Raw genomic sequence first — 13,455 nt, 5'->3', positions numbered from 1 at the left:
ATATAGGGCTGTGTGTGTGTGTGTGTGTGTGTGTGTGTGTGTGTGTGTGTGTGTATAAATTGAAAGTATTCCTTTGAAAGATTTGAATGGGTTGTCTCAGTAACCCATAATGTTCCTTAAATTGTTGATGGTTAAATATTAAAGGTGAAGATCAGGAATGGATCAAAGGCTGTTTCTTAGGTTGATACGTGATTGATTGCAGTTTTAAAAAAGCTTTTAAAAAATGATGCAACTTATGACAACAAAAGTACAAACAAATCTAAGTGCTCTCACAGGGCTGTTTTCCACTACCTGATTGGCAGGTTAGGGAAGCACTGAGCTCTACGCTGTGCCAAGGGATGGTGCACTTGTGAGTGTGTGTGACGGCCAGTAGCGGCGATGGTTGGGGAGTTTAAATGAGACAGTGATGAAGAGGAGGCCCCTAGCCTGAAGAGAAGGAGAGAAATATCAGGAGAAAGAGGAAGCATCTTTTCTTGAGATAGGCAGTGCACAGCTACAGGCCTCAGACCAAACCAACAGCTTCAGTGTATGGGCTTTTACAGGACTAACACGCAGACATATGGTTTGCTGGATAACTGGATTGCTCTTGCCAGGTGTGTTATCGTGTGTTTTTAGGTTTCCAATTATAAGTCTTCTGGCCTCCTTTCATGTCTTGCAATTTCATATAGACATTTTTAATACATGTTAAGTACGTTAAACAGATTATCATTACTTAAAGGGATAGTTCACCCAAAATGTGTAATTCTGTCATAATTTACTCACCCTCATGCTGTTCCAAACCCATAAGATCTGCGAAACACTAATGAAAACATACCACTGAAAATCTAGGTAACCAAAACTCAGAAGATCCAAAAAGGTAATAAAGGAGTTGAATGAATTTTAAAGTCTTGTGAGGAGATATGATTTATATAATGAACAGATTTAATTTAGGCTGTCTATATGACCTTTTGGATCTTCTAACGTTTGGTTACCTGGACTTTCAGTGGGGGAACAGAAAGTTCATTAAAATCTCTCGGGTTTCATTAAAATAATTTAACTTGTGTTTAGCAGACTAACCAATGTATTATTGGTTTGAAAGAACATGAGAGTGAGTAAATGATTAAAATAATTTTCATTGTTAGGGAACTATCCCTTTAACATTTTCCTGAAATTAAAAATTCAATTAAATTAACAATTTGTTTTTATTTATTATTTTATTGAATTTTGTCAATAGTTATATTTATCTTTGCATTTTTTATTGTTATTTTTAATTATTATTAAATAGTTTAATTATTATAAAACTATTGAGTTAACAAACCAGTAAGTTTCTTTAAAAAATGTTAAGAAAAAAATCTGTACATTTAAATTAGGGCAAGTTATTATTATTATTTTTTTTTTACATCTCTGCACATGGTTGTCTTTGACTTATGCGTGATCTGAATGTATGTATGAATCATTATGATTTCCTCAGGCAATTTTGCTTTTTTTGTGTTACCTCCCACCCCTCTGAGTGCTGAGATGCAGGAATAATCCAATCAAGGCAAGAGGATGCACATCAACATCTGTCTAATCCCATTCTGAATGGGGATTTGGTAGATAGCATGCTTTAAGCAACATGCAGTAATATGATTCAGTGGCTGGCCAGACCTCATGGTTTCAGGTGGACACTATAAGAAGGGGATACATATTGCAGAGACGGAAACATAGACGACCCGTGGCTTATCTGAAATCCAAACAATGGCCATATGAGAGGCCTCTCTTAGTTTGGCCTTTAGGGTGAGTGGTGGAAATGCCAGGAGACTGAGTTTTCAAGCGCAGAACTCTTCTGAAGTCCACTTATCTGATAAAGAAGCTGGACAGATGCCCACTCTTAAGGTCAGCTGGAAGATCATACTGCGTCCCTGCTGCTCTGCACCAGGCGACTGCGATACTTTTGTCATGGTTTTCTTTTGAATTGGTCACTACTGATACGGTTTCCACTATGACAGAGCCAGAAAACATCATCTATAGACATGATCTGCCCTTATTGCTTCATTTATATTTGAACAGTGTCTTTACTTGCACCTTTGCTTTATTTAAAAATATCATCAGCCCTTCATGTTTTTAGCTGTTGAGGATCTGTATTAATTGTATTCTAGGCCTACTTGCAAAGGCAAGACAGTATCAAAAAATAGGCCATGGTTTGATACGGTGAACATCCAACCTGACACATCTAGAACAGTGTTTCCTAACCGTTTTGTCTTACGTATCCACACAGCGCCATCAGTAAGACACAGGGTGCCTTCACTGACACCAAACCAGAAATGTGTGTCTGTTAACTCATACTGAATATCATCCTGAATAATCATAAATCTGATTAAAATGACCATTATTGCAATGATTCACTAAAACAATCAATACTGTGGATGAGTAACAGACTTGAGCTTCCTCTCAAATGGAAGCAGACTGGGAAATTGTGGTATTCATTCATTCATTCATTCACATTATTTTTATTTACATTTTTTTATAGTTATCATTAATTATTATAAATTATTTTGACAGCCCTAATAGTTTTGAAGTAATTACTTCTGGTTCATATACAGTGCCTTGCGAAAGTATTCATACCCCTTCATTTTTTCCACGTTTTGTCATGTTGCTGCCTTATGTTAAACTGCTTTAAATTACTTTTTTCCACATCAATCTACACTCCATACACCATAATGACAAAGCAAAAACCGAATTGTCACAACTTCGTAAATTTATTAAAAATAAAGAACTGAAATAAGTAACTAAATATTTAGCTGAAGCACCTTTACAGTCTCAAGTCTTTTTTGTTTGATGCGACAAGCTTTTCTCATAATCATTTTGCAATTATCTGCCATTCTATTCCTCGCCTCTTCACCTCTCAAGCTCTGTCAGGTTAGAGGGGGGCAGGTGCACATTTTTAGGTTTCTCCAGAAATATTTGATTAAGTTCAGGCTCAGGCTGTGGCTGGGCCACTCAAGGACATTCACAGAGTTGTCTATAAGCCACTCTTGCTGTGTGCTTAGGGTCATTGTCCTGTTGGAAGGTGAACCTTCCCTTACGAAAAAGAAGTTTATTCAAGTGTGCTATTACTTCTGTACAGAATTTCCAAAAAAACACAAGTGAAGAAGAAACCGAAACAACAGATGCTTCCACATGTAATCTAACACGATCATCAGACATAAAACGGTATAAAAACTATGTAAAATTATGGAATAAAATGTCAACCAATGAAGAGGTAATAATGACTGTCAAGCTTTGGGGTGTTGATCGACTCTATCTACGTTTTGATTATCATTCTGAATCCAATTCACATAAAGTATACTTAAAAATATACTTGAACTTTACTTAAGTATACTTACTAAAATAAACTTGAAGTATACTACTTTTTGGTAAGAGTTCTGCCCAGTCTGAGGTTTTGAATGCTCTGGACTAGGTTTTCATTAAGGTTTTTCATCAAGCACACTTTACTTTTGGGATGGTACTCTGCAGGTAATGAGCAGTGCCTGGTTTCCTTCACGCATGATGGTTGGAATTGAGGTTCATTAGACCAGAGAATCTTGTTTTGTCACAGTCTGAGGGTCCTTTAAGGCCAATTCACACCGCGCCAACAAACGCCAACAGACTAGTCTGTCGGAGTTTGTTGGATCAGTGTGTTAACCCTGTCGGCGTTTGTTGGCGTTGGTTGGAGTTGGTTTAATGAAGTCTGTTGGTGTCTGTTGGGGCAGTGTGAACATGACAGTTACTTTTCATAAAATTCAAAATCCAGCGGCCAACGTGTCTTGTTGGCGTTTGCCGATGCGGTGTGAATTGGCCTTTAGGTGCGTTTTTTCAAATTCCAAATGTGTTTTCATGTGTCTTAACTGAAGAGATGATTGAGATTGGCCACACAACCATAAAGCACAGATCGGTGGAGTGCTGCAGTGATGTTTGTCCTTCTGTAGGTTTCTCCTATCTCCACATATGATCATGGAGCTCAACTAGAGGGACCATCGGGTTCTTGGTCACCACACTAACCAAAGCCCTTCTCCATCAATTGCTCAGTTTGGCCAGGAGGCCAGCTCTAGGAAGAGTCCTGGTTGTTTCAAACTTCTTCCATTAAGGGTAACAGAGACTACATGCTTCTGTGAACCTCAGGGGTTAAAGCAAAAAAAATATTTTGACTGAAAATTTTTCCTCAGCCATACCTGTCACACACCCAGTTTAAGAGCAATTTTTTATTGTAATTAGGAGCGCTTGTCCTCCTAATTAAAAAAATGTAGGAGCACCTTCTGATCAATAATAAAAAATTCTGATCAAAAATTAGCCTTCCTAATATGAGGTGACATCTGACTCAAAGGTATTTACAGGGGCATTTTCTTTTTACCTTTGTAATGGCATTTTTCAATTTATTAAATATATGCAGTGTTTCCTAGGATTTTTTCCAGCTGTGGTGGCAGGACTATTCCTCATGGACCACGCCCCCTCCCCTCCCCACCCAAGAATCAGGTGCACTCAGAATTGAATTTATTTTAATTAAAAAAGGCAAGTAAATAATAAATAATAAAATAAGAACAACTAAATTAATGACAATCAATAGCACAAACAAAAACAATAACAAGATACAAATTTAATTAACAGTACTTTCATTTTTTTCAGTTAGGTCTAACTATAATCTATTCTACTGTAAAATAACACCGTTTAGTCTTCACTGTATAATGAAAGGCAGAAGGAGGTTCATTTAGGCTGCTGTCTCTTTAAGACCTCATGCACGGATCTAATATACTGTTACACATGGCTCTATGCTTACTTTTCTTTTTAGGAGCTCTTGTCCTCCTAATTAAAAAAATTTAGGAGCACCTTCTGACCAATAATCAAAAATTCTGATCAAAAATTATCCTTCCTAATATGAGGTGACATTTGACTCCTTAAAGTGACTCACAGGGGTATTTTCTTTTTACCTTTGTAATGGCATCATTTTCATCTGTCAAATTCAAAAATGTATGTTTATAAGCTTTTTAAAATTTCTATTTAAAACAATATAATAAGAAGTAGAATAAGACAAATAAGTTACCAATCATATGAGATAGTATTAATAAAAAATGAATTTGTACTTCAGAGGTGGCAGAGAAGAACACAAAAGTGGCTTGTCAGTACATTTTCAGACATTTAATGAGGCTCAGAGGTATATGAGTGCAATTAAATTCATACATTCGTGTGGAGATTAATGTTTTAAATATAAAATTTTGAATACATAAATATTAAATTATTTAAATAACTGAAATTATACGCTAAAAATTAAACTAAATCCGCAAGCAGGTGGCGGCAAGTCACTAATTTTATCACTGAATCATTAATTCAATTGATTCGCTCGAACGGCTGATTCATTCAGGAATGAAGCAAGAGACTGTCTTTAGAGCGCACGAGTGAGTTCTCAAGACTCAAAAGCACGTGCAAATGAAATGATACGTTCCGTCTTCTGTCATCGTGTTATAAGCGCGGAACCTGCGGGAATGAGTAGAATTGTTATTAATAGCCGCAATCCCGCACCGAAATTCAAGTTCTGTTCTGTGTTCTCTGCTAATAACCCGACAGTGAATAATGCGAGCGGCATCACTATGTTGTCACTGAGAAGCTGCAGCCGTGGCGGGGATGATTTTTGGGCAGAACAACAACAACAACAATGCGCTAAATGTTTTTTTTCCCCTCATTTTTTCCAATTGACGGAAATCCGTCGAAGACTCGCTGCAATTAATGAAAATCCGTCGTAGGGACGGAGAACTTTAATCCCTGGAACCTTCAATGAAGCAGATTTTTTTTCTGATCTCTTCCACAGATGTGTGGCTTGACACAAACCTGTTTCTGAGCTCTACAGGCAGTTCTTTTGACATCAGGGCTTGGTTTTTGCTCTCATATGCATATATCAGCTGTTAGACCTTTTATTAAGACGTGTGGCTTTCCAAATCATACCCATTCAATTGAATTTGCCACAGGTTAACTTCACTTGACGTGTAGTAACATTTACAAGCAATATGAATGCTCCTGAGCTAAATTTCAACTGTCCCAGATAAGGGTATGAGTACTTATGCAATGGAATCATTTAAGTTTTTTATTTTTAATAAATTTGCAGAGATGTTAAAAACCATTTTTTGCTTTAGCATTATGGTGTATGGAGTGTAGATTGATGTGGAGAAAAAGTAATTTAAAGCAGTTTAACATAAGGCAGCAACAAAATGTGAAAAAAATGAAGGGGTATGAATACTTTCGCAAGGCACTGTATGTATGTATTATTTTTTATTTATTTACCTAATTCATTTACAGTTATCATGAATTATTATAAATTCTTAAAAGATTCATTATAAATTCTTTTGACAGCCCTACTATTTTTAAAATTATAACTTGTTTTATATATTTATTTTATTTTTAAATTAATCGTATTTTTAAAATGTCTACAAATTATTATTTTTTGATTATTATTCATTATTAGAAATTCTTGTAATCTTCTGACAGCTCTAATATTTTTTAAGTGATAAATTCAATTGTATATATTTATTTATACAAATTAAATTTGTACAAATATTTTTGTCTACAAATTAATTGTATTTTTTATTTTTGTAATTATTATTCATTATTCTAAATTCTTGTAATCTTTTGACAGCTCTAATACTTTTAGGCCTGGTTTCACAGACAGGGCTTAGACTAAACCAGGATTAGGCCATAGTTCAATTAGGACATTTAAGTAATTTTTCATAAACGTGCCTTAGAAAACACATTACTGGTGTGCATCTTGAGACAAAACAAAGGCACTGATATATTTTAAGATCAGTCAGTGCAAGTTTCTTTCAGTTGACTTACATTTTAGTCAGGGACTAGGCTTAAGCCTTGTCTGTGAAACCGGGGGGTAAAGCCATACATTCTGTTATAGATTCAACAGTATAGGTTAACCATTCAACATTTCAACAGTGCTTGGGAAACACTGATGTAGAACCCTTTCCTAATGCAGAGTAAGCATGAAGGAATAACAGGTGGGCAAAATGTACAGTGCCTTCTACGCATTTATATTCAAGAATGTGTTCAACAAACACAATACCTCAAGGCATGCACTTTCATTCTGATATGAGTGTAGTGCTCCACCATTTACCTTAGTGAGTATTTTTTTCTATCCATAAGTCAACGTATCCATTATCTTTTACTTGTAAACTCATTGCCTCTGAATTGATTGAAGTTGGCAAGTAGTGTACTATAAAATCATGCTTTGCATACAAATGATCAAAGTGCAAACTGTAGCAGAGAGAATCTGGCAGACAGAGTGGGCGGCAGCCACTCTCAAAGAAATCAATGACAAAACAGTGTGCAAACAAGACTGTATCCCCCATAAGCATTTATACACATTGTGTTTTTGTTTTTTGTATGTTTGAAGCCCTCTTGTTAAGGTAACAGCCAAGCTGATGCTCTTAACGTCCTGTTAATGAATCTCTGAGGAGAGAGAATACGTGTGTATAAATGGAAGTGTGTGTCTGTTCTTGGCTGGATGCCTATTTGGGTCAAAGGGTAAACTACACAGTGGGGATTGCTGGGAAAAACGCAGGGACGGGTCACTTGGCAAAGACACGTCACTGCAAGCAGGTGCCTTTAGCATCACACTAACCCACGGGCCACAGTAACACACCTGAGAGACATTAACACCATTCACCACCAATCCATTAATGTTAGCAGATGACACAGCGCTTTTAAAAGATCTTTGTGTAGCAGTCGTTCATTATGAGTGTGTTTGTCTGCGACTGCGAATGTCACATTCAGCCTTTTTTTTTCCTGTGAAAGCAGCGGGTTTGTTCAACTTTCTGGTATTTTGTAGCAAAGAGGCCAGTGTTGCCATAGCAGTTCCTACAGATTTTCCACCTTTTTGCGAGCAAGAATTTTTAAAAGTGAATTTGTTTGAGATTATTGCTGCGGCTTGCCGAGTTGGTACCATAAAATAAATATAGATTTTATTTCAGAATGACTTCAAATACTAATTGGTGTTTGAAGCAAAGATTTTCTAGTAAGTACGAGAAATTCTTCCAGTAAAGCAAGCAAAATCCGTTTTACCATGCATGTGAACTCATGCAATGAATATAGTAGTAGCATTTAGCATATTATGTAATATAATCGTTTTTGGTTTCTTTGTTAAATACCTGTATAACTATTTGAGTGTATTAAGTAGAATAACTGTAGAAGCTCATCTGTATTCCTTACCTTATTGCAAAGGTGTATATTAAAAATTTAAATTTACATTTGAATCATAGGAAGATTAGGAAGGTAAATATAGATGTGATCATTATTTTAAAATTCCTCAGTTTTTGCACAGGAACTTTTTCACTTTATTACAAGCAAATGAAGAGCTTTGTATGCCTAAAGGGGCAGAAAGGCCCATGAAGAGGTAAGTTACTTCCAACTGCAGACGTCCTCACCAAGATTCACTCACAAAACCTTGAATAATTTAGTTTCTTTACTTTCTTTTAATGTAATCGTTACAGGCACTTTCCATTTATACAGAACACTTTGGTGTCCCATGACTTTTTTTTAAAGCGCTGTAGACAAGCATCCCGTGTTTTTGTTGTGAGAACTATTAGATACAGTATGTTATCTAGCATAAAGGGTAGCTTGTGTTAAAGACGTCATGCCTGTACTCCTGTGTTAAAATGGGGATCTTGGCCTGTACCACTGAAGAGATATTAATCTCGTCAACTGTATTTAACAATTAAACTCTATTTTCATAATTTTCAGAGTCTGTGATGTTCATTTAACTGTAGTAACAACTTTTTAATTGTTAATGACATACTAAAAAATGTTTAATTGTTAATGGCATACTACTAATTTTACTAAGTTTTTCATTTTTTTGTGTTGCCCTGTATCATTTGATCTCGTAATTTACTATTTTAATTGTTTTTTATTATTAAAAAGTTGTCTTTTTATTTTTGATGTTCATTTATGCTTATATCTATAAAAAGTTTTAAACTGTTTGCAGATATGTATTAAAATCGCAAACCTCATATAAAAATAAAATTAAATAAAACATAAACATAATAACAAAACATTAAAATATATAATATCATTTAACTTCCTAAAGTTCCTATAGTTAACAATTAACAGTAAACACCTCCTTTCACTGATCATTTTTTGAAGATGAATTAAAAAAGATAAAGGTCCAATTTTGTGCCCTGTTCGTGGAAAGTGTCACTACACACATTATAAAGGATTCAGTGTTTAACTATTCATGCTGCGATGACATAATGTTCCATTTTTGGTTGAATCATTTTGAGATGTGTTGAGTCATCAGCTTTGACATTAAATAATATAATTCATCAGCAGTTCAAAATGGGCAAATCTTGTTTACAAAACAGCACAGAGACCAACATAGCTGGGAACAGTCTGTCTGGTTGTAAGGTCAGGTTGAAAAGAAAAGCAGACAAAACATTGAGATATTCTAGCCGTGTGTCTGTCGCAGAAGCTGATTCTGCCCTGTCATTGAGAGTTCAGTGAGAGTTCAGAGAGAAAGGTTTTAAAAGGGTTTTCTTTGTGTCTCACGCAGGTACTTCCACACCATCTACCTGGGCATCAGGAGCAGGCAGAGCGGAGAGAATGACCGCTGGAGGTTCTACTGGAGGATGGTGTACGAGTATGCTGACGTCAGCATGCTCCACCTATTGGCCACGTTCCTGGAGAGCGCACCTCAGCTGGTCCTCCAGCTCTGTATCATCATACAGACTCACAAACTCCAGGCTGTGCAAGGTAACACAACACAAGCGCACTCAAACACACTTATGTTTGTGTCACTATATTAAGGAGAACATCTCATGGACTTCCATTGTTTGTAGATCACCTAAATGGGCAGTCACATTTACTGTTGCTCGGTGAAATCCAGTCATTTCAATAGGAATCCGCATGTTCAGGAGTTTATCATAAGGGCAAAATATTTCCCCACTCAGATTTTGTTCATGTTCAAGTTGGTCACGTGAATTCACCACGTTGATTGACAGAAAACTGCTTAGTTTGAAATTGACCTCTGTGTGAACTGTGCTTCATATATCTATGCACTGTTGACCTCATTAATTTGACTGCAAAATTGACCTGACCCCTACCTAGTGTTAATTTTGTTAGCCATTTTTTATTTAGTCTTAGTCTTAGTCTTTTAAATTAGTCTTAGTCGTAGTCCTGGTGTCAAATGTTTTTTTTAGTTATCATTTAGTCAAGCTTGTCCTGTTTTTGTTTAGTCAAGTTTTAGTCGACTAAATGTCTGAGCATTTTAGTCTAGTCTTAGTCAATGAAAACTTTTCGTCATACTGTATAATAGTTAAACTGATATATATATATATATATATATGTGTGTGTGTGTGTGTTTCAGTTATTGCACTTTCACCAATAAGTACAAATCAATAGAATGTGGACTCATATGGTCCTAGACCTCATCTAGTGTACTGATTTATTATAGGCTATTTAATAGGCCTATATAAAACAATATCAAAGACTTCGATATGCACTCTCTCTGTCTACATTATGAAAACTGGCAAAAACAAACAAAAAATATTTTAACAATAAAATTCCTAATAGTAATTACAATAATTCCAAATTGCAATAATGTTTCTCTTTTAAAACAACAGCGGTTGAGGAAGTGAAATCAGAAACAAAATAGTCGAGATCTCATGACAGAACGCAGACTGGCTGAATGACACTTTCATTTAAGCCGAACATCCCACATGAAGATCGTTAAACTCCAGCTTACTTGTTTGTCAGTGTTTTCAGATCATTGTCGGTGCTTCCGCAATGAAAAACGAGCGCGTGCACATGGGGCAGAAAATGTATCCTTTTAACAGCTCTAATTTGTGGATTTGAACTCTTGATATCTGGTGACCACACAAGCTCGTGTAGTAGAGGCGTGTACAGCAGTCTGCAATAATATGTTGTCTCCTTTTTTCTATGAAAATTAAAAGAAATGTTGGTATAATTTTTATTTTTTTCAATATATTTTAGTCTCGTCTTTTTTTGTCAGTGATATTGCATGTTGATATAGTCACAGTTATCGTTTATTGATCTATTGTCATCTCGGAGCGGCCAAGGTTCCCAGACCTTCTGCCGTCAGTCTGAAGGTCTGGCTGTGTGAGACTAATAGCGCTTTTCCACTGCATGGTACAGCATGGTACGGCGCGGCACGGCTCGGTTTTGGGGGGTTATCCACTGCGTACAGTACCTGGTACCTGGTACTTTTTTCAGTACCACCTCTGCTGAGGTTCCAAGCAAGCCGTACCGTTACCAAAATGTGATGCGTAAACCCTGCTGATCACTGATTGGCCGGAGAGAATCGTCACAACCTGTGTCATTGAACTTGCGACACGAGACACTAGACCGGCTAGATTAAATCAGCACAGCCAGCGAGGATCGAACACAACTTTTTTTGAACGAACACAACCGGTTGAACGAGCGCACCTGCTGCCATCAGCCTCTTTTGAGACAAACTCCTTCGTCTTACAGTTAAAAACATCCACATGCCGAGAATGAAGAACACCATTCCATCGATGTGCTACATTGTTGTGTGTTTGTTTGTGTCGTGTTTACGATTATGTCACGGCAGTAGAGGCGGCGCAACTATAATGACATGTCTATAATCCCGTCCACTCTAAAGCGGTACTAAACTGCAGTGGGAATGCAAACCGAGCCGTACCGTGCCGTGCCGAGCCATACCATGCAGTGGAAAAGCTCCATAAGTTGATTCTAGTCAAACCTGTACAATAATTGTGTATAATGAAGTGAATGTGACAATTTTAGCTCTGTGTTAAAGTGCCACTGCAGGTGTTGGGGTGTATGCAGAATCCTTTGCTGACCAAAAAAACAAACAAACCCTTAAACCAGCCTAAGGTGGTTTGCTGGTCTTAGCTAGCTAGTTTAGAACTTAAGATTTTGTGCTTGTTTAGCTGGTCTCCCAATCTGGCCAAACTGCTTTTAAGCTGGTTTAGTTGGTTCTTCTTTTTGGATACTATCACAATGCTGCCATACTTCTTTGTAAGGGTGAGGGTAGGACATGCTGAGGAGAGAGAACTCCCAGGTTTACTGTCATCCTTCACTTTACAAATTTCATCCTGTCCATATAACAGTGATGGAGAGGGACAGAGAGTGAGAAAAACTCAACTGCCACTGAACATTAACGACTGCTGCAAGGGAGCGAAGCGGAGTGCTTTTGCAAGAGTGTTGCCAAAAGTGGGAATTTATAAGGGAAAAAGCAAGTCTTCAAACCAATGTAATTTTGTTTGGGTACCTTTTTGGAGATGCACCATTTTTGGGCACGGTGAAAACCAACTGTGCAGATTATACAGCAAACAGTTAGAGGAACTGTTTTATAGCATTGTTTAACAATCAACTCAGATTTGACCAGATTTCTGAAATGAAAACCAGGGACAATGATGTTTAGGGATCAAACTTACCCTAGTTTATTAATAGGCCTACGGTTCACCAAAAATCACACTATGAAAAGTAAATAGTAACTATTGCAAATAGTAAACAGATTATAAGTAAATAGGATTATAACAAAATTATGACTTTACAAAAACACATTAAAAATAAAACAATAAATACAAGAACATATGATAAATAAAACTGTATTTACTCAATATTTTTTAAACATTTTCTGACTGTATTTAACATTTTCACAAACTGGGGGTATAAAGTAATTACAACTTTTCAAATTAGTTATTTTATGTTTATGCTTTTACTATCCCTAATCAGGCTTATTATTTTGCATTTTAGGCTCATTTTGACCACAAAGTATGTGCTTTCTGCAAGTGTTATTGTTTAGTTTATTATTATTTTTTTTATATTATTCATATCGGAATTCTCAGGAATGTTTAATACTGTGTGCAAAACAATCCCGCAACCTTATCATGCCTTGTTATAAAGTGCACACAAACATTTTACTTTGTTTTGGCATGTACAGGTGCATCTCAATAAATTAGAATGTCGTGGAAAAGTTCATTTATTTCGGTAATTCAACTCAAATTGTGAAACTCGTGTATTAAATAAATTAAATGCACACAGACTGAAGTAGTTTAAGTCTTTGGTTCTTTTAATTGTGATGATTTTGGCTCACATTTAACAAAAACCCACCAATTCACTATCTCAACAAATTAGAATACTTCATAAGACCAATAAAAAAAACATTTTTAGTGAATTGTTGGCCTTCTGGAAAGTATGTTCATTTACTGTACATGTACTCAATACTTGGTAGGGGCTCCTTTTGCTTTAATTACTGCCTCAATTCGGCGTGGCATGGAGGTGATCAGTTTGTGGCACTGCTGAGGTGATATGGAAGCCCAGGTTTCTTTGACAGTGGCCTTCAGCTCATCTGCATTTTTTGGTCTCTTGTTTCTCATTTTCCTCTTGACAATACAATAGATTCTCTATGGGGATCAGGTCTGGTGAGTTTGCTGGCCAATCAAGCACACCAACACCATGGTCATTGAACCA

General features: G+C 36.4%; 1 protein-coding gene across 1 annotated transcript in view; it reads left to right on the top strand.

The window, feature by feature from the left end:
• LOC107674319 (XK-related protein 4-like) overlaps nt 1–13,455 on the top strand; it is a 91,082-nt gene that overhangs the window by 47,172 nt on the left and 30,455 nt on the right. The window contains exon 2 of the mRNA XM_016468264.1: nt 9,533–9,732. Coding sequence (XP_016323750.1) covers nt 9,533–9,732 — 200 coding nt within the window. The remainder of the gene's footprint in view (nt 1–9,532; nt 9,733–13,455) is intronic.

The sequence above is a fragment of the Sinocyclocheilus anshuiensis genome, unplaced genomic scaffold (genome assembly GCF_001515605.1).
Source record: "Sinocyclocheilus anshuiensis isolate Anshui unplaced genomic scaffold, SAMN03320099.WGS_v1.1 scaffold962, whole genome shotgun sequence".
Classification (NCBI taxonomy): domain Eukaryota; kingdom Metazoa; phylum Chordata; class Actinopteri; order Cypriniformes; family Cyprinidae; genus Sinocyclocheilus; species Sinocyclocheilus anshuiensis.
This window is presented reverse-complemented; position numbering and strand designations above follow the sequence as displayed.